The following is a 22,994-nucleotide window of genomic DNA, read 5'->3' on the forward strand; positions in this document are numbered from 1 at the left end:
GATGAAACTAATGTATATCAAAACTCAAAACATTGGTGAGAAAAATTTTAATAATTAAAAATTAAATAATGGCTATCAACAAATATCGTTTTATCCCTATATATATCACAAGAATTAATCACTCAAATATTGCACTTTGCATTGTCGAAACGAAAAGTCATATCACCACATGGCGACCTCATGAGAGAACTTATTAGGAGGATGTATCCGATATCTGAAAAATAAAGGAAAAATGCGTTATTCAAAAAGCTAGTTTTTCATGAATTGAAGAAATGGGTCAGTTTAATCTCGACAAGGATTCTCCAACACAAATATATCCTTCTCGAAGTTTAGAGTTAGTGATAAGGATCAAATTATTTGAATTTATTCCACGGTACCGCCTTATTTCACGTGTTCTACGCCAATGCGCTCTAATGAGATATTGCTTCAACTTTTTACTAATAGCTGTTTATTCTTGCTCATTTACGTGGGAAAAAAAACCTCTCAAGAACTCTTCTGGTAGCCATTCTGTACGTTTTTCACCTCTTGATTTTGACGAAAAACTTCTACAGAGGGTATTCACAAAAACATGCACAATTTTGTTTCGAGTATATCCAGAATATTCTCGTTTCGAATATTGAATTGACGTGGCTCATACTTGATAAACACCCATAATCAAACCTAAAATTGAATTACCTGGTTCAACGTCAACCAATGGTCACTCACCTGAAGATGTTATCGTTATATCGAAACATTTGTAGTGTCTTCCTAGTGAAAATAGATAATTCAGTTTTCTCTTTTCTTATATTGAATGAGGACCCATATTCTTTTACGATTCTATTCATATACGTATTTTCATTCAGAACATAAATAATGTTCTACTATCTATCTATCTACTATCAGACATTAGTTAGGGAATTGGGTGCCGAATTTTCCGTATAGTAGATATAATTATCATCAATTTTTGTGTCAGAGCCCATAAGAAACATTAAGGCCCGGTTGCTCAGTTCGAAATTAAAGTTAATCCTAGATTAATTTTGACATTTCTATTCAATTGTGTCAGGTTAACCCGTAACCGGTGAGGTGGAGTCTCCCAGACTCCTAGGTTTTGTAATTTGTCAATATTTTGAACTTTTTTGTTTTTTGTATGTTGTTTTTCAGTGCCTAGAAAATTAATATTCAAATGTTTTTATATTACTCTTTACGAATCCGAAAGCTACATTCAATATAAGCCAGTTGATTTTTAGAGAAATATATTATTTTTTAAACCATTTCAAGTTTTTCTCTTCGAAAAGGCCTTCATAAAAATGATTTGACACAAGTCTATTTACTTCTAATCCTAACGAATTACTCAACCAACATGTTTTTAACACGTTGACTGTCCCCATTCAAATTTTTTTTTCACCCCCTACGTCCAACACATTTATCCAAAGAGAAGGGTTACTTTTGAGTGATAAAATATATATTCTATGAAAAAATAAATTCTGCAGCCATTTAAGGAAGTGTTCTTGTTCAAAATCTTCAAGTCCAATGAAAGGCTTGATGCTGACGTTTCTTGAATCACGTATGATTAATTATGATTGAGGTTATCAATACATATTTCCACAAGATGTTCAGCCCATATGAACCGACCACACTTCAGCGTTCATGAAAAGTAACCATATTTATCTTGAACGTTAAATGAATCAATGAATCACATACGACTCATGGACTCCTGGCGAAAATCTTTATGTATCATATGTGATTCATGGGACAGTCAACGTGTTAAATAACGGATGGACACATGAGGAGTTGCTTTTCGAGAATAAAATCTCATATTTGACATGGTTAAAAATTTTGGGCAGGAGTCTGTGAGACTCCATGTTACTTCTTATGTAACCAAAATTGTACCTCACCGGTTATGGGAATCTAGGATCAACTCAAATCTCGGCTTAATCCTGAATTGAGCAACCGGGCCTGCCATCCTGCGTTGCCATTGACAGCTCTTAAAAATGTGAAAATAATATGGTAAGTTCAATCATTTGTTTGTCTGCCACTTGGACTGATTGTCGGAATATTCCTCAAAAAGATTAGAACGAAGAGTCAGACATTCAGACCTCTGACATTTTCTGCCATTTTTTTCATGTTTTAAAAATATGCAATTTAAATATTCGTGTGCTAATTCATTCAGGTGATAATAATTATACTCAAATAGATGCACAACGAAGAGACGTTTTTTTCATAGAAGTGTATTATATATCTGACCGCAATTGCTCGAAAAACTTTTCATTTGAATTATTGGACTAACGAATAAATATCGAGCCTTGGACGTTGAAAATAGAGCAAGCCAGCCCCTATCGTCGGCGAAGTTAGAGAAAAAAATTAGGTTATTCAACTTTCTTTGGCTTATTTTGCTGTACTGAAAATTAGTTGTATTTTCAATGAACTGTCCCATTTCCGATTCCGAATATTAACATCGAAATGAATTAATATGCAGTTCAATTGTTGTTACCTTGCCAACTCTGAACCAACGTGTGAATCTGATGAAATTGAAGATAAAGTATCTTGAGAAATGGATCGAGGTAAGGGCTTTGGTTGAAATGTTCGACCAGAAATAGAATTAACTGAATAATTCCAAGGTGACTTATTCCTCTCTGCTTCATAAAAATGATTGTGTATCGGAGAAACCTCGATGTCGTCTTTCTCTGACTTAGATTTGGAAGACATCCTTCTGTAAAAACAATGTGTTTCAATAAATGAAGAAGTCAATGTAAGTCTAGTTGGAAATCTTTCTTCATTCATATTCAATTCTGGCATTCTGGCTGAGTAGTTTTTCAAGAAATTGTTACGTATTCAGTAGTTCCCCTACATTTGTGCTATATTAAAATACTTACTTCAGTATTCTCAGTCCGAGACCTTCAGAAGATGGATCTTCCAATTTATTTGAACTATTCTTCTTTCTCTGGAATCGCCTTCCATGGCTATCCTCGATAATGATATGTCTATCGTAAGGAGTATCATAATCTACTTCTAGTATAGTTGAGAAACTATGAGGGAGTATAATTTCTATCGTTGTTATCGTTACTCCAGATAACAGACAAATTCCTCCTGCAAGAAGAAAAATGACGTTCTTTTGAATTACATATATGAATCGATTCTAATTCACCATCGAATATAATCGATTCTAACATAACACATATAACTCTAAATATGCCGATAAATTCATAAATACCTGCGGCTACAACTAACCAGAAACACCATCCAAAACAGAATTGCATGGTTTTTCCATCCAGTTGGATCACAAGGGGTATTTCTGGAAGCGAACAAAAATAACCGGAGCAGGTGCCAAGAAGTAGGAAACCACAAGCTGTCATGAGGAGTGCACCATATCTTGGCACAACGATAAGCATGAGGTTCATGAGGAGCCAAACGGTGAATGAGGTCCTGAAAATAAAAGACGGGTAATTCCTTGAACTGGAAGTTCATTTTAATGGATTGTACGAACAATATCGTGAAATGATTAAAAATTTGTTAGCCAGAGTATCAAAAGTATTTCTGATAGGTGAAATACGCAAAGACGTACTTTATTATACAACATTTCCCCTAGTTCATACAAAAGTTCGGACCCCAAGGAACGCACATTGATATTTTCAGAAGATGCATATTTCTCGTAACATCTCCATATTTTTGTTTAGATCCCATATACTTATTATTGAAGATTATTGAAACTTATTTATCAAATTTAAGCATGTATGTGAGAAATGCATATTTTAATGAGTTTCTCTCGAGTCTGTAGTTCATTCTTAATTAAATTAAATGGTTTACCCAATTAAGTATCGAATTTTTATTATGTCAAGACTAGTTCTATCCGACGAAGATGTCAACACAGCCCTGTGGATGGTGCAGGCTGAACGCCAGTAGAAGACCGTTTTCTAACTCTTTCAGTAAGAAGTGAGCATCTCAGTACATACCTACATCGGAAGTATGGTAAGTCAACGTCTTTGAAATGCAGATACAGGTGTTGATGAAGTTACTCATCATCATTGTGGGAATGCTTCATTAAGCAGTCCCACAAATTCACAATTATTGTTGGCGAATTGTTTAATTTCTGGATGATAATGCACTCTACATATATTTCACCAGGTGATTATTGTTACAGAAAACCATTTTATTCCACATCTAGCATTAGCTGCAAGCTCTCTTCAAGTGAATACAAGGAAGCATGTTTCGGACCAAATAAAAAAAGCCTCGATGCTGACAGACCACAGTTTTGACAACGAATTGAGTATGGAGAATATGCCAAGCAGTTATTGATACACACGTGGTGGTCATATTTTGTATTGATGGTGAATAGAAATATGAATTTTCAATTTATTGGAAAATTTTATACTTGTGTATGCATCACTGATGGCCAAGAGGGGCACTTAAGATCATTACAAATCTCACCACTCTACAGATTCCTTAGAATATCTAAGGAAGACAGAGACAATGAGAGAATTAAAATTCAGTTAGCCATGTCCTCTCCAAACAATTAGATACATCGCATCAGCGAACCTACTTGCTGATGATCAAAAAAGTAAACATTGAGGAGAACTTCAACTCAATGCTATATGAAAGGAAAGAATGGCAAAGGAAATACACCCCCCAAAACCTCAAAGCAAAATCCATACAATGGTACAAATGGTTCAAAAACCATGGATCTGTGGAGCTATAGTTGGTACTGTAATGATAACAGCTCTGACAGGGGTCACAGTGATCTATAACTTTTTAAACTATAATAAGAATCAATTCAGATGTATACCACCCGCCAATATGAATATCAACAAGTGTTGCGATCTGAATTGAACTAGCCAATTTGACATCGTCAGGACAACTAAATGGAGAACGTTCCACCGATGAAGAGCAGATGCTGACCATGGTTTCAGCCTCATTTGACCTTATTGTCACAGCTCCTTCTCCTCCTCTTTACTTAGGGTCCATCATTTCAAAACGTTTTTCCATCGGAGAGGAAGCTGTGTTGCTCTGACGTGGTCCAATGAGACCGAAACTATGGTCAGCATCTGCTTTTCTTCTGTCTAGAATTCTCCATTTAGCGGCCCTGACGATGGCAAATTGGCTAGCTCAATTCAGATCGTAACACTTGTTGATATTCATATCGGCGGGTGGTATGCATCTGAATTAATTCTCATTATTGTACTCCTTGCCTCCCTGTTTAAGCGTGATCCTTCTTCTCATTGTACGAGATAATAATAAAGTCCATCCCTGGTTAAGATTAATGACAGATGAACTCAATGAAATTGTCAAACGTAAACAAAGCTATTGGAGTTCCAAAATGGTTGTCACTGTGAGATGATTTTTCCTCACGTCCTATTTTGGAGCTCCAAATTAATAACGATTTGAAAGAGTCTTATAGAGAATAGTATATTATGGGCCTGTTCCGATATTGCTGGTTTTACTGGCCAGCAATTGAATAACAATAGAACTCGAACGACTGGGCCAATAGGCATCGTCTCTGAAATACTGACAGTACTGTTCAGGAATATCGGAACAGACGGTATGTAACATATAAGACATATAGACATGGACTGATCAATGTCAGCATGAAATTGGCTTTTTTTATAGAAAGAGAGAAATGATCGTCGGGCATTTACCTTCTCTTTTTTGTTCACATAGAGGTGAGTGTGGACCAATGAATATTCTAGAAAAAGACAACTGCATGCCCGACTTGCGTTTCTCTCTGTCACTTTTTTTGACCATATTTCATGCACAGATAGAAAGGGAAGGCACAGTCCATGTCTATATGTCTATGGTAACATAGTATTGAGATAGTAGTATAGTTAAGCGTGTTGTTATTTGTGGAGTTAAAAGTGTGGAAATTAATAACGATTGGATGGATATTTTGAGATTTCTACGTTTATGAATTTTGGAACACGTGTTTTTTATGGGAAATTTTTCTAGAGTGAAGAAATCCTGTTGATTTATTGACATCGTCAAGACCTATTCATTTGGAATCAGCAGACGAAATAAGAGCTGTGTCGATGGTCTTAGTTACCCAACACATATAAAAGATGTGAAACAAAGTTATTTCTCTGTTGTCAGTAATGTCAACTGTTACCATCCATATCCTGCGTTTACTTGACACGTTGTAAAAGTTTGATATTTTTGAAAAATAACTACTAACATCATTATAGATGTATTGACGATGTTGTTTGAACACTAGGTTTATAATTGAATGTCTGATTTCAAGTACGATATATGTTTGATGTATAAGAATTTTTAATTCCAATGATGAAAAAGAAACACTACGTTTCGAAACGTCAGCGTTGTTTTGATATGTCGAAAAATCCCCCTTATGTTACTTCATTTGACTTAATAATGGACGCGATAACCGAAAAATATATAAATAATTAACTGTTATCATGGATTCCATTTGATAAATGATTAAATTTTTAGAAAATTACTTCTTTGAGAAACCCCTGAATGGCCTGAATTAACACTCGCATCAAAGATCTCGTAGAAACAATATTATGGCGAAAAGTAAGAAAAACAGTTCTCATCAATAACGCACTGAATCATGACTTTTGAAGCAAGCTTCCTTCCGGTGAGTCATGGATAAATAGAAGAAACCGTGTTGGAAAACTCGGGTGGAATCACTCCAATATCAACTTTGGCCTTAAATGTAGGGTCTGCGCACAATTTACCAGATTCGGAAGGAAAAAATTTACGAAAGTACTTAGAGGTACTGAAAGATCATCACCGTCATCGCATCACTTCATTTGTTCTAAAGCGTTTCTTTCCCTGGTCCCAAAGTAATCATATCATTACATTTATCTATGAATAACATGCGCGGCTTATTACAAATACAGGGTGGCCAAAATTCGTTGTCTACTGAGGGGATCTCGAGAATTATAAGAGTTAGAAAAAAGCGGATGACACATTTCTCAGCTCTTTTTCAGAGTAACAATGAATGGTGAAAACCGTAGCCTCCTACGATTTTTCTTTTTTGAGTTATCAGCAAAAAATGAGATTTTGACCATTTCGAAAAATTCTCATAACTTTTTTGTCTTTGAAGTTACAGATCTGAAACTTTTACCCTCTTAGGCACCTTTATACGTAGACCTGTACACAGTATCGATCTAGCTAGAATCAATACTCCTTAGCCCCAATACTCATCTTGTCTATCGATCGGTGAACCAGAGGTATAAAATACGAAGATACGACAGTTTTGATTCTGCAGGACTTGGTTCACACCGAAGTTCGAACTCCAACGATGGCACATGAGAATAGAATAGAGACAACGGATACGTTGGATTTTATGTGGACGGCATGGCCAAATCCATACAAACGATTTCCAAAGGATCGACGGCAGCAATCGGTTGAACGTGGTACCTATACTACGTCAAATATCTGTTTGTTTAGGTGTGAACAAGATTGGAAAGTTTCCAATGAATAATCATTTTCTGGCGTCAAAAGTATCATCAGACTTCGTCCATAAGGGTCGCAGACAAGAATTCTTGTCTTGATGACAAAGTTCTCGTCTGTTGTCTTGAGAAAAAGTCAAGAATTTTTAAAAATCTTGTCTTCACGTTTCCTTAACATATTAAATCTTGTCTTGATTAACCAGTGACACCATACATGGTTATTCTCCGGCGAACTTTTCATTGCGTTTCATGCTAACACGACAATCTGGTGGTTTTCCGATATTTATTTGTTTTCTGATGAACTTAAAATGACGTCGCACAGTTGCACCCTTCACCCTGCTTAGTTGAGTGAGGTTATTATTACCAAGAAAATATAGAAAAAAGGCTCAATAGAAGATCGAAAACACTCGGCTCTCTTGATGTATCTCCACACGACAAGTCACACAAGCGTGCATTGGCGTAACTGTCATATATATTGATTATAATCAAGCAGTACAATTTAGATAATAGCAGCGTTTTGGCACAAAAGTTTGAATTATTTTAAATTATCTTCTTTTTAACCTAACCTATTACTATTGTATATCGATCAGCCACTGCTAATGGACCCAGTTCTGTCAATTGAACTTGACTTTTCTACGTCATCACCCTTCCATCAGGTTTGAACTGAATTGCAACTTCTTTCTATACCTACTCTTGATTGTCACAAAGTGACAGACAGAACATCTGCTGAGCCATTTGGCTACGATTCAGTCAGTATATTTACTAACAAGCAATAGAGAGAAACGTAAGTTTTAATGAAAATATGAAATGATCATTGAACCTAAGACCTAAAGCGACTTTGAGTAATGCGAGTGAAAATAATAAATCTGAATTTGAAACCGTAGCTGCGAAAGCGGCTGTAAAAGGAAAAAGCAGCAGCATTCGCCAATGCAAGATAGTGTGGTAGGAACTACAGTGGCAAAACTGACAGAAAAAAATTTTGTTATTCTTTCTAAATCCAGGTAGACACCAGTACCAAAGGTGAAAATAATATATAAGCCAAAATTGTACCATGTTTTCATAAATATGAAGAAAGTGTATGCCTAAAGTAAAAATTTCAAATCGAGATTCCAATTGGAGCTCAACAAGATTAATTATTTTGAATTTACAGTTTTCTAGCAAAAAATTTATGCAATAAATGGAAATAGGTATTTCATGTTGAAATGTGTTATCTTCTTCACAAATAAACACGTTCTAGCATATTCATGGTTAGACAAGATATTTCAAAATTTCTTGTTTTCTGGACAAGAAATCTTGGTATTGACATAAAACTTCTTGCCTTGCCTTGAAATTCTGAAATTGCTTCTTATTTTGATCTTGTCTAGAAATCAAGACAAGATCTGGAAATTTTCAAGAACTCCAAATCGCTTCTAATCTTTTTTAATCCCAACGCTAAGTGACACATTGGATAGTGTATGTATTCGAGTATCTATCAATCGAATGTCAAGGTACACAAACTCTTCAGAATGTGCCAATTAACGGTGGGATTCGAAAAGATTGGAAGCATTGCTGACAATCAGTGATACTGATGAATGATAAAATCTACGAGTGGAAACATACTGATCCCGTCCACACCAAAACATGCAACCCTTTGATGTACCACGTCTCGACCGACAGCATCCCAACGCCATCGAACCGTTGGAAAGCGTTCAGATATATGGTAATGCCATCCACGCCGAATCCAACGTATTCGAATCTTAATCAACATGTGGATTATTTGGTAAAGAGGGGGAATTATAAATACCAGTAAATCAGTTCTTTCTTAACGAATTTCTGGTTGCTCTTATTTCGAGCCGTAATAAATATTGCATATACTCTCTATAAATATGTTTATTCATTATTTTATCTGTTACTTATTGTATTCTATGAATACATATGGTGAACATTTCATGATAACACTTATAGGTAACCTTACAGTTATTATCTTTTATTATATTGATTTTGTATTTTTCGTTCAATACCAGGGTAGGCAGAATGTCGTTTGCCGTATTTGATGGTTCCCACCGATATATCAACGATTCGCATAGCTGAATCTATTCTTATTAGGTACCTAAAATCTGATATAGATTTTCCTCGTTCCTCGTCCCTTGCATAATCTGTGATTTTAAACAACCGCTTTTTGTGTTGTTTTCTATCATTTGCGGAGGTATGGTGAAAAGGTCTTTTATTGTAGAATTATTTTTATTGACGTGATCAAAATGGACTTGACAATTACAAATAGCCTCAAAAAACCTCCACTATATGAACAATCATCTAATAATTTTCGTACTCACCATAACATAATGATGGCGAAGTATCCTGCAGATCTGTACTGACTTCCCCAAGATAGTCCATCCTCTCCTAAAATAAAATACTCGGCTACGGTTAAAATAGGAAAAGGAAGACCTCGTGCTATGGCATTCTTGAAGTTATCGCCCATTTGGCTGCTATCAGTCCAAGTGAATCTCTCGTTGAAATCGATGTCGGGAGTTCTATTATTTACAGGTAATGCCCGAAGGGTAATATTTACATGTCCCAGTCCAACGTGTACGCCAATGTTGGCCGCGATTTTCTCTTTGGAAAAAGCTTTGTACGTGCTCATCGTGGAAGTTTCGGATACATGCCATGATGATCCGTATATTGAAACTGAAAAAGTACAATAAACTCTAGTGTATTACAAAAAAATCATTAATATATTTTTTTAATGAACTCATGAATAAAAGTAAACTGCATTAAACTTTAAATAAAGTTTCTATCAGATGCCTGACTTCATTAATGAAGATTAATTGAATCTAATTTTTATTTATGGCGATTGTAATCGAGTTGTTGATTGATTGAAAAATTTGACTCTTCAGTGGGAGATCGCCTGGCCGACCTGGACCATCAAGAGACACCATTAATCGATGGTCTGAATAAGACAAAAATTTTAATTTCTTTCATAACAAAACGGTCAGGAAACGAAGAAATGTTGTGGATGACGAAAATAACAAAATTACAGCTTGTCATATTTGCAAGTGAAGTTGAGCAAAAAGAAGAGGCCTTCTAAGAGGTTCATTCGGGTTCAGGCTAAAGAAGGTTTAATTTTGTATTCCAGACAATAAAATACCATTCGTCAATGAAGTATAAAAACAATACTTCAATCAATAAATGAACAAAAAAAGAAAAAACTGGGTTTTATTATACAAACAAAATAGTTAATTTCATATGAAGATACAAAAGTCACAAGAAGATAGAAGTGCATTTCTTAATGGGGATGATTTGGTCACTTTGATTTCTAAATTACTCGAATGAAGATTTCACAGCTAACAGCATACTGGGAACGAATTTTAAATTATGAAATAAAATCTTTCATTAAAGGCCTATTCCTATTCCGAACTGTTTCGTCTTTTCGAATGAAAACTTTAGGAACAAACCATATGTACTGATTGAATCAGAATTCTCTCATCAGTTCAATGTACCTTCTTCTCTCACCCTTGTTATATAGGCTTCAGTTAACAAAAATTCGAATGGAGAATATGATACTTATATTCATGTTTTCAACAAAAATATTCAATGATTTAAAACACTTACAACGACGCTTCTTACCTAAAATTGTAGCACCAACGAATAAACTTAAAGAAACTGTGAAGAAAGTCGTGAACTTTTCTTTTCTGATGCCAGGAAAGATGATTAGGAACGCGATGTATAATGTCGTAAATACCGTCAAAAACGTGATGATAGTTACGTCCCCTGTCACAGCAGTTCTATTGTTGAAATTGTAGAGTGTAGGGCCTCCATCATTTCTGAACGCATCGAACCAACCCTTCATGTCAACACTTCAAAGTGGTCTCCTGCAAAAAAAAATGAAATTACGTAACTGATATATGAAGAATTCCCAGTATCTGCTCTTGAGTTAGGTAGAAATTTTGAGGTCTTTGCTTGATTGAATTAATTTATTCAAAATCAATTGATGGGATAGTAATGGTACATACATATTTATTATTTTAACCTACACTTCGTGAATATTATGAATGTAGTCCATACTATTCGCTTATATAGGCTGTTTTCAAAGGTGAGGGTTTCCTTTTGACAAGAGGTACTAGTCATCAAAATAAATCATTTCACCAATCATCGTGTATACAAGATGAGTCTTTGACTCCTACAAATATTTCAACAGTAGATTATTGAGGTTAAAAGAAACATCCTTTTCCTGTACCATTTTTTCCGATTCGACTCGGTTTAAAAGATACAGGCTGTTGAAAACCCATTAAAAAATGTTATTCTTCGTTGTATCTCAGAATCGGTTTTATCGTTTGAATTTCGAAATATAATTTTTCATTTATTTGATGAATCATTTTCGAAGACAAGATATCCCCACGTCTACCAGTTTTCTCATAATGACCATTACGTACGATAAAAATAGCAAAAATTCAAAGAACCCAACTTTTGAAACTAAGTTGGACGCTATCTAATGAATATTTGAACGTTTTATAAAATAAAAGTACTATTCATATTTTCTCGTATAATGCGCCGTTTTCCAGTGATTTGATGTTCAATAATAAAAAAGTATTTGCGAAATTTGAAAAACTGGGTATACCTTCACAGTTCGTGTTTATATGATGCCAATTAAAAGTAGGGAAATCGTAAAGAAGGTTTATTGAACCATTTCATCTCAATCGCATTAATTTCTGTCTAATTCAAAAAAGAACAGCTAAGTTTTTCTTTTTAATCAATTTAAAACTAAATAGGCTATGAAATTTCGATTAATGATATTATGTGCTCAAACGTATTGCTCGGCTTCTAGTAGGTATGTCATTTTGTGGTTATATCTATCAGATTTTATACAAAATGTCAAGGTAGTGTATCGGAATTTGCGAGAATCTGCTTGTTGATAATATTTCATCTTGAAAGGCTCCTCATAAAAAATTATCCAGTTATTCGGAAACATGGTAATTTGGGTCAATATTAGTTAGAACTCAAGAGAAGGAATAATTTTTTATTCAGATTAAAGATATAGTCCAGACATAGAGATATATTGATGATTAAAATAACTCATCCCTAGAAGGTATAATTTGTATAATTAATGAGCATTATTTTCGAGATATTCAACAGAATTTGAAAGAATTTGATCGAAATGAATATCTTAATCGATTTTTTTTCTGTTCATTGTTCAATTGTCAGCTCAATGCGAGCAATATTATTCTGAAAAGCACTTTTTATCCTTTGTAGAATATGATGGTTGGAATTATTTCATCCTATCAAGAGTAGTACAAGGTTTGTATTCAGCACCCACACGTGCAATAATAAAAATTCATCATTGACCCATGACCACCTTCTTCAGGGATGCGATACCTAACATGAAAACTTTACCTGGCTCGATAACTTCATCCAATGTCAATAGCCAAAATGAGATTTATCAATGAGATAATACGTAGGATAAACGCAATTACGCATGAAAACGCACGTTTCATCAGAATAACGAATAGCATTTGTTGTGTTTTACGTTCCATTCGTCAGGTTGAGCACTCATTAAAATTCATTTATATTCGTACAGTGAATATCAAACGGAGATAATGTTGCAATCCAACCATCCGCATTCTCGTTGAAACACAATTCAAGTTCACGTTTCCACAAAGAAGCAAATATGACTTTTTCAAATTTTTTTTTCAAATAACATAATATACAGAGTCAGTAAGGGCAAGTATATATCGGTACCTTCGGATTTACCATTTCGTACAAAATATTCGAACAATTCTTGTTCAAAGTGCGCAACTTTTAATTTTTTTATCGTATGACATAATAACACATGTACTAACAAACAAGCAAAAGGAAAGTTCATATTGAGGAGTTATGCATCCTCTACTATCAGTGAGGCTATAATTGAGTTTTTTAAGAGGCAAGAAACTGAAGTTGTTTTCCTGAACTCCGATATGGAAATAATGGAATGAGATATGGATAAGTATCAGTAGAAGGAAAGGCCAAATTCATCAAATCATGAACTAAAACTCTAAAAATCCAAAATTACCTCCTGCGTGCAGAACCGTAATACGTTCACCTCCAGACTTAATTTTGGATGGATGATTTCTCATATTAGATTCTTGGGTCCATCGATGAACAGATGAACCATTTTGGTAAATACGAAGATGTACTTATATCTAGTTAGCCTAGACCAGTTCCATGCATAAAAAAATATTTCGTTACCGTAGCAACGAACAATAACTCATTAGAAGTGTCAGTGTGAAGTTTGAGGTCAAAAAAGTAAACCAGAGTTATGCAATAAATTAAAAGAAAGAAGATGTCCACCGAAATTGTCGAAAAAATTGACGTATCGAGCCATCATCAAGTACCTGTATTTAAAAGAGTTAAGAGGTAAGCAGATTTAGGAAGATATGCTTAATACCCTTGGTGATCAATGTCCTTCGTATGCGACCGTGAAAAATTGGACTGCAAGCTTCAAAAGAAGTAACTTTTTAAATAAACTTTTTAGGGTTTTCACTCCCAATCTCTGAAACAAAATCAATTAAAAATGAAATAAACGATTTGCTCCTGCGTAAATTCCCGCACTAATTTGTCAGGAGCAAATTAACTAGAAAAAATTGTTGCCCGACAATGAACTATAAATAAAGAACGTTGAAATTATAATTTTATGTTCTTTATTTTCAGTTCATTGTCAGGCACATACGTGTTTCAAGTTAAGGCTCAATTAGGCCATAAATACCTCATACTCGTCAATACAGATTTTGAATAAGTCAGAATATTTCGAAGTTGAAAGTGAAACTGTTTCCTTGCAACATAGGTTGAAACCAGAGAGTGTGAACGTGAACACAAATTCATCTGCTCTGACAAAGCGTTTTCTCATACTTGGCAGAATCATTAGTTGAGATGGGAATGCCAAGCACAATGCAACTCATCATGGACAAAATGTGTAATGAAATGAATAGTACTGTGGGAACGATTTAGAAAAGAAGAATCAACATGTTGTACACCACCTTCTTTATCATAAATAAATCAATTCGTTCCATCGACTCGTATTGAATTCGAAATGTGAATGAAGATGAACAAATTGGAATTAGTAGCGTGAAATTGAATGAAATATATATCCGCTATAAAATACAGATTTTTAATTTTTTTTTGTATCTGTATCATTCAACTGCTGCATTCATATCCGTGGGATTGGTATTTATTAAATATTCAAACGAAAATTCAGATACCTGTGGCTGTAATACCGGAGGAGTTTCCATCCTTACCTGAGAGTAAAGATTTCAGTAAAATATTTTTTCACCTCCACCCAGAAAAGTTTTCTTATTGCAGAATAACATTTTTCCACGGGTTCCCGAAGAATGGTTTCATAGATATAACTATCAATGAAATCTTTGTGTTGACAAAATGTAAAAAAAAAATAAATTTCAACTAGGTACGTACAAATTTTCAATGAACTTGAACAGATTATACGATTTTCACAAAATTTGTTTTTAAACCACGACACGTGTTTCGCTATCACAAAAGCATCTTCAGGTGGTTGAAGGTCGAGTTCAATTATGGATTTTCATCAAGTATCCGCTGCATCAAGGCAAACTTTTTAATGTCAAGTGATTTCTCGAGAAGGAGATTAAAATTGGCCTGTGACTCTTTTCTTTGGGGTTCCGTTGGTAAGTGGTGCTCCCCAATCAAAATTCAGATTTATGCCCAAAAATAAAATTGTAGAGCTCAAAAATTTCTATCAAAAAATCCGCGATGGCATACATCTAACTTTTCCGAGGATAACCAATTTCAACATTTTTAAATCAGTCCAAAATAATTTTCTAATTGAAGTCGGTTCTTATATATAAATGAATGTTATCCTTATTCGGGGCATTTATTTTTGATGAAAAATGCTTTATACAGAATAGTTTTCCACCGGATATTTCGCGAGATATGACACAAATTCGAATTTAGGCAAGAAACGTTGTGGCTACTGGCTACTTCGAGGCGAGGTTATAGAAGGGACAAGATCATTTCGATTTGGAGTATGATCGTAATCCTTGTTGAATTTGAATATGAGTTTGATAAAACAATTGAATTCTCAACGGTCTTCGAGAAATTTGACTTTTTATTAATATTTTGACAGTTTGAGGTACTTAGATAAAGAACTCCGTCCCTATTGATGAAATCAACGATTTGCTCCTGCGTAAATTCTTGCACTAATTTGTCAGGAGCAAATTAACTAGAAAAAAATTATTGCCTGACAATGAACTCAAAATAAATAACGTTGAAATTATAATTCTAAGTTGTAACGTTTCGGAGTCTATATCAGACTCCTTCATCAGACGAAAAATCTATTTTTAAGAAAATCTTCTGAATTGTGGCTTTTGTTTGACATTAATTGTCAACACACAGAAAAAGAGACTGCATAGAAACGTTGATTCATTTAATTTTGAAATTACCGGATGACAGTTCCTTCTTTAGTAAATTGATCCAAATATGATCTATTCCTACCGAACAATTTGCCAAATTATTATCTTGATCTAATAGAATAGGTACACGTAGACTCTTTAATTTTTCTTAGTGCAAGAATTTACGCAGGAGCAAATCGTTGATTTCATTTTTAATTGATTTTGTTTCAGAGATTGGGAGTGAAAACCCTAAAAAGTTTATGAAGAGATGCAGAATCCTCCCAGAATAAATTTCAATCGACATCCCGCTAGGGTGCAAATCGAAATAATTCTAATTGGATGCAAGCCGCACAACATAAACTGCTGTGGTAGGTGCGAGGGGTCTTTCACTGCGGAATTTTAGTGTACAAAATGATGGAATTGAGGCGGAATTGCACGGAATTCTATGGAATTACACGGAATTATATTGGAATTCATTGGAATGGAACTGAAGGACATTTTATAGGAATTCAATGGAATTGAACGGCATTCTGAAGGAATTGTAAAGGAAATGAATGGAATTGTAAAGGAATTGAATGGAAATGAACATGCGCAGAAAGATGCTTTTGCATAATCGTGTCACCTAAGAATCGTTTTGATATAACCTATAAAAGTACTTTTTTAAGTGTGAAGTCGATGATGCTCAAGCAAAGTAGACATATCTCTATCATCACTTCAGTAATATTTAACATATTATACAAGGTGGCCATGTCAAACAATCCATAGTCGAACATTGCCATTTATTGAGTGTTTCTGGAAAATGTGATTTTAATTTTATTTATGAATTAATATGGCGTTCGTTTCGATGTCGAAAACTATATAGTAGGAAGTGATGGGTGACATGCATTGTGGACGAGTTTCTGAATTTGTCATAAATGTCCAAATGGAAATTGAGCCTTCTAGCCGATTTCCCAAAAAACTTTTTTATTTACGGAAATATTCGACTGGAATATTTTACGCGGGCCACAATGTCCAGTGATAGACCCCTCGGGTAGGTGATACTCATGAAAGGCATATTGCCCAGAAGTGGACTTTAAAAGAAGTGAAAGATGATGAGTAATGGCAAACCTTCCCCTATTGAATATTCAATAAATCAAAATCAAACTGTACCTACTTGCCCCTCACAACTTATTACGTTCTTATAAAATATACTAACTAACAAGGAAACTGCAACGCCCAGAAGGAGCTGTTTAAATTTTAAATTTTTTTTGGTAAAACAAAGGGTGGGCAAAATTCATTGTCTACTGAAAGGATCTCGTGAACTATAACAGCTAGAAGAAAACCGATTACATATTTTCGAGCTCTTTTTCAGAGAAACAAAGAATGGTGAAAACCGCAGCCTCCTACGATTTTGAGTTTGACAATTTCGTAAAGTTCTCATAACTTTTTTGTCTTAGAAGTTACAAATTTGAAACTTGAACCTTCTACAGGAACTTTTTTACCTAGAATCCACTGATGAGCTCAAAATATTTTTTCATTTCGAATCATTAGGTGAACTTCAATTTTCTTTTGCAAACTTTTATTGAATTTGTTATTTTTTAAATTGGAAAAAAAACTTTTGTCAGTAGATACTACGTATGAAAGTGCCTTAGAAGGTTCAAGTTTCAGATCTGTAACTTCAAAGTCAAAAAAGTTATGAGAACTTTTCGGAATCGTTGAAATCTCAATTTTTGTTTATAACTCGAAAGCTAAAAATGATAGGCCGATTCTGTTTTCAGATTCGGATTAGTCCTGAAAAAAGAGCTAAAGAATATGTGATCCGTTTTCTTCTAGCTGCTATAGTTCTCGAGATCCCCCCAGTAGACAACGAATTTTGCCCACCCTGTACAGCAATAAGTAAATGATTAAAATTTGAAGAAAAAAAATCGTTAAGCTCGTCGTGAAGTTTTTTTCATATAAACATTTTTTGTTACTTGAATATTGTAGCCGTTTTTTGCAAATTTTTTAAATTTTACAACAAACCAGCTGTTAGAGGAGATCCAAAGTCGATGTTTAGTTGTTGTTAAAATGCCCAGAGCACGTCTACGCGGAATTTATCGGTAGCTAAGTGAATTTGAAAGAGGTCGAATTATTGGTCTACGGAAGGCGGGGTTGTCATTTCCAGAAATCGCTAACCGTACGAACAGAAAACCAACTACTGTTATGAGATGTTGTCAAGCGTGGTTTGGTAATGCCCAAAATCGAAGAAGAGTAGGCACTGGACGTCGAAGGGGCACAAATGAAGTTCAGTATCGGTATCTAAGACTTATGGCCATTAGAGACCGATTTGCGACAACTCGATCTTTGGCTGATGAGTGCATGGTTAGGAGAACAAGGCCATCCTGTAACTGTTCGAACGGTTTACCGCCGTATAAGGTCTTTTGGACTGCAGCATTATCGACCCCATCTTGTGTTACCTCTTACGGTTGAGCATCGCGGGCAACTATTACAGTGGTGCAGAGAACGATAACATTCGATTGTGGGATGGCATCAGATCAGGTCGTCTTTTCTGATGAACCCGATTCTCCTTGGGTGCACGTGATGACCGAAGAAGGGTTAGACGACGTCGAGGAGAAAGACGTGAACCTCATGTTGATATTGAGCGTCATGTACACCCGAGAAAAGGCGTTATGGTATGGGGTGCTATTATTGTACATCGAAGTAGGTCACCTTTAGTCTTTAGTCGAGTTAGCATGACAGCGCTAATCAAAAAATAGTGGAGCCATATATGTTCTCCCTTAACTTAACCGGCTTGAGAATCCAATATTTCAGCAAGATAATGCTCGACCTCATGTTGCCAGAGTTAGTTTAAGCTGCGACCCATATGAGTCTTTTGCCATGTCCGCCCAGATCCCCCGATTTTCGCCCATAGAACATGTTTGGGACATCATGGGTAGAAGGTTTGGAAATTTACCCCAGCTCCCACGGACTTTGGCGGCTCTGAGACATGAAGTACAGGTAGCTTGGGATAGTATCCCTCAAGAATAAATAGACCATCTTCTTGCATCAATGCCAAGACGTGTTAGGAAGGGTATAGATAGCGGTGGACAAACAAATTATTAGCAAATTTTATAAAAAAATTGTAAACCCTTCGTTTTTTTCTCCAAATTTTAATCATTTACTCCTTACTATACTATCTATGTTTTACCAAAAAAAATTAAAATTTAAACAGCTCCTTCTGGGTGTTGCAGTTTCTTTGTCAGTTACTATACATATAACATATCCCCTTCTGCAAGGACGATAAGGGCGAGCCTCCACCGAACAAAAGTTTCGTTGTTATTTGCTCAGTTATCCTTGGGTACCCTCTAATTTATTGTGAAATGTACCCGCAGTCATATTCTAATAGTGAATTAGTTGAACACCATTTCGAACGATAGAATTCCACTAGAAACAATACCAATATGGACAGTTTGTATGAAATGCGACACGAAACGTGCAGAACATAATATCCATAATGTTCAATTAAATTATGCGGGTTTCTGTTCCGCGGAATTGCATTGAGTACATTAATAATTCAGTTTCATTTTATCTCTAGGTCACTTGCTCAACCGCTTTACATACTTTGCCAGACATGCATCACTGGCCACATCCGCCTTGACTCGATAATACTAAGAATTCTCTCACTTTCTTGGTACACCGACAATGAGAAATCAGGAGATGAATATAATCGTTCAAAGAGCAAGGATGGCAGATCATGTTGAAGCTGCGACTAATATTGTGATATTTTAAGATTTGAAATGTATTAATATTCTAAACTCATTTCATTATGAGATAAATGGGATGTCAAATATAGACCTGAGGAAAAAATTGATGCCTCCTTCAAGAAAAAAATTTGATGTTGCCATGAGATATTATTTGGCGAATTGAATTAATAAATCCTAGTTTATACAGAAAATTTTATTGTGCTTTACAAAAGGATATAGAGTAGTATGCCTCATGTTCTTTAGAAAGGGCTAAGTTCTAAATAAATATTTTGTTAAATAAATTCTAAAGATTCAAGTCAACTTTCAAATTGTTGTTGATGACCTGAGAAGATGCACACAACATTTGGTGGTGGGGGATATACTAGAACAGCTAGAGCAAAACCGTTTTCAAGCTCTATTTCACAGAAACAAAAAATGTTGAGAACCGTAGCCTCCTACGATCATTCGTTTTCGACACATTAACAAAAAATGAGATTGTGATGATTTCGGAAAGTTCTCATAACTTTTTGTCTTTGAAGATCTGAAACTTGAACGTTCTACTGGCCCTTTTTGCGTCACTGACGAGCTCGAAAATTTTTTTCTTGTTCTAGATTTCAAATTATTAAGCAAACTTTTTTTAAATGCAAACTACTATTAAATTTGTTATTTTGGAATTGGTGAATAGCAAAAATTGGGATCCAGAAAATCAACGTGTTTCAGCATTTCATCAAAACTTGGTTTTTTGGGAGGAAATGAATTTATTCCATACATTTGCAGCATACTGTATAGTCATCTAAAAAAGTACCTTGAAAATAACTATGAAATTTTTCAGCAAAAACCACAGTAATTAGTAACAAAGCAATGGAACTCCTAAGATTCGAGTTGATCGATCTAACAGCTCGAAATATTGTTATAAGGATAAGTGAGATGAGAAAGGGATAAAACAAATTAAACGGCAATTTCAAAAACAGGTAGGTTATCTATAAATCTTGGTATTAAAACTATTCAAAACGTAACAATGCACTCGTGCGAAATTGTAAGAGTAAGTCACGATTTACATTAAAATTCGGAAAAGTATCATGAGCCTTATGAAATTTTGAACGTTGAGCAAAATTCAATTTACCTAATGATGGCAAATTAACATCTCCGCTAAGTTGAAGTGCTCTGAAGATACCAATATAGTTAATTCTTTCTTAATTGTATCTATTATTTAGGAGCATACTATGGTAGTTGAAAGATTTTAATTCGATTTCATTCACTGGCAGAAGTGTTTCAATAGAAATGAATTATTTCATTCTCGCCGCTTTATAAGTTGCTTATCTAATATGAAGATGCTCCTTGTCCAATAAATTATCGCGGTAATGAATGCAAAATTTTTAATTCAGTACCATCATTTGTTGAAATATTTAAGTCTACAGGGTTGCATGTACAAATATAATTAAAAGAAACGCACAAAATTCGGTATTTCCTAATCTGTAAAAAAAATCTGAAATAGGTTTCATTTAGAATGAGAGAGGATATTTATTGCAGATATTTATTTGTATATTTATATTTAGATATTTATTGAAGATATTCATAGCAAATGGCTAACGATCTGCGTCTTTGTGCCGGTATAATATACATTTTTAGTATACATTTCATTTCTTAAAAAAAGTTAAATATATATAGTAATTGGGAAAAAAAGTCAGAGTACATACATACATACATACAGGGTGGGCTTGTTAAAACGAAACAGACAAGATAACGGTCGGAATAAATTTATTTCGAAAAAATGCTCGTACACGTCGATTTTGTTTCGAGGGGGACAACTTTCAAGGTCAAATTCACAACTATATCGCTTCAACCCTTAGTGTTAGAACAACAACCCCTAAAGTTTCAATGAGGAAGATGGGGTAAATTTCACCTCATTTAGAAGGTCTTCTCATCCTGGGTTCAGCATATTGTCTCTTTCTTCATTTTATTAATTGATTCTTGAAATATTGACATTTGAATTTGAAACAACTATGGTATTGTCGTGAAGCAAGCTGTCTGAATCAAGTGAATTTATTCATTTATTTTGTAGATTTGATGAAACTCCATAACTGCCATACACCAGACATCAAAATAATGTTCATTTCTCTTATCTGTCATCAACAATGAAAAATAAAGAAAGAATTTCAATTCTTTCTGCCAAAGAATAATTTTCACCTTAATTGTTGAAGAAAGTAAGAACCAATAATAATTATTTCGTTGTGTAATGTTGACAATTAACGGTTACCATCGTAACCACAAAATGAATTAGTCAAATAATTGATGATTTCACATAACATGGTTAGCGGAATTACTGGTACTGTACGAAATTCAAAATTGAATATCTCGAAAACGAATGAATTAAATGAGAAAAAAATTAATACGGTGAATTCAGCATAAAAAGGCCTGAGGGTGAGTATCACTCCCCTATCTTTCCTATTCAAAATTTAGAACACCTTTAGTGTTCTAACACTAAGGGTTGAAGCGATATAGTTGTGAATTTGACCCTAGAAGTTATCCCCTCGAAACAAAAATCGACGTGTCCGAGCATTTTTTCGAAATAAATTTATTCCGCCCGTTATCTCGTCTGTTTCGTTTTAAAAAGCCCATCCTGTATGTATGTATGTATGTACTTACGAGGTATATGGTATTATCTATCTAAGAGATTCCTTATTGCTTCCATAAGAGGATTGTTTAGGTGTTCTTTCGAATTATTAAAAATTACGCAATTTTTCATTTATAATTCAGGAGTTTGTTATATTCCCTCTACAAGAGGTGGGTGGAAGTCGGGTTCTTTTGAATGGTAACCCTTAATTTTTGTGCCAGAAATAGATAGACTTTCTGTTGCCAGTGGCGTAGCTTGTATCGAAATGATTATATTTATTCATTATGCTTCGCTCATTATTATTTAATTATGTACTCATAATTAAAAGTTCTAACTCATACTTGGTGCTGGGAGCGAAATAATTCACAAACAAAAAACATACAAACGATATAAAATAATATACAAACAAATTATACACAAACAAATAATATACAAACAATAAGAAATGATAAACAAACAAATAATGACCAAAAATACGAAAAATTAAAGGTACGCTTTTCTAGCATTTATTTCAGCAAATCTATTTATCAAATCAGCCATAGCTGATGACGATTTCAGTTTTTTAAGTTGTTCCTCCTCTATTGACAATAACGACATGTCTGACAGCCGTTCCTGTCCCATAGAAGTCCTCAGATAATTTTTTATGAGTTTTAATTTTGAAAAACTCCTTTCAGCGATTGCAGTTGTAACCGGAAGGGTCTAAAATAAAAGGCATGCAGTAATATCGTCCGGAAAACTGGATGCAGGGCTATTGAATTTTATCAGGACTAATTCTAAAAGTTCTTTGATGGCACGAATTTTCTCAATTTCAGATTTTAAGTATTCGTATCTATCTGAATGATCGATTCGGTGTAATGAACGGGATTTTGAAATGAATGGTTGTCTTAGCAGTTATTCTCAAAAATTCTATTGTAAAACCTGTAAGAGGTTT

General features: G+C 34.5%; 1 protein-coding gene across 2 annotated transcripts in view; it reads right to left on the reverse strand.

The window, feature by feature from the left end:
• Nucleotides 1-32: 32 nt before the first annotated feature.
• The window catches only part of LOC123316267 (dual oxidase maturation factor 2-like), a 35,425-nt gene continuing 12,463 nt past the window's right edge, over nucleotides 33-22,994 (reverse strand). For both annotated transcript variants that reach the window (XM_044902255.1, XM_044902246.1), the window contains exons 2-7: nucleotides 10,983-11,227; nucleotides 9,692-10,043; nucleotides 3,191-3,402; nucleotides 2,853-3,066; nucleotides 2,471-2,689; nucleotides 33-214 (exon numbers count right to left, since the gene is read on the reverse strand). In XM_044902255.1, coding sequence (XP_044758190.1) covers nucleotides 163-214; nucleotides 2,471-2,689; nucleotides 2,853-3,066; nucleotides 3,191-3,402; nucleotides 9,692-10,043; nucleotides 10,983-11,205 — 1,272 coding nt within the window. In that variant the 5' untranslated portion in view covers nucleotides 11,206-11,227 and the 3' untranslated portion in view covers nucleotides 33-162. The remainder of the gene's footprint in view (nucleotides 215-2,470; nucleotides 2,690-2,852; nucleotides 3,067-3,190; nucleotides 3,403-9,691; nucleotides 10,044-10,982; nucleotides 11,228-22,994) is intronic.

Source organism: Coccinella septempunctata, chromosome 1, assembly GCF_907165205.1.
Source record: "Coccinella septempunctata chromosome 1, icCocSept1.1, whole genome shotgun sequence".
NCBI lineage: Eukaryota > Metazoa > Arthropoda > Insecta > Coleoptera > Coccinellidae > Coccinella > Coccinella septempunctata.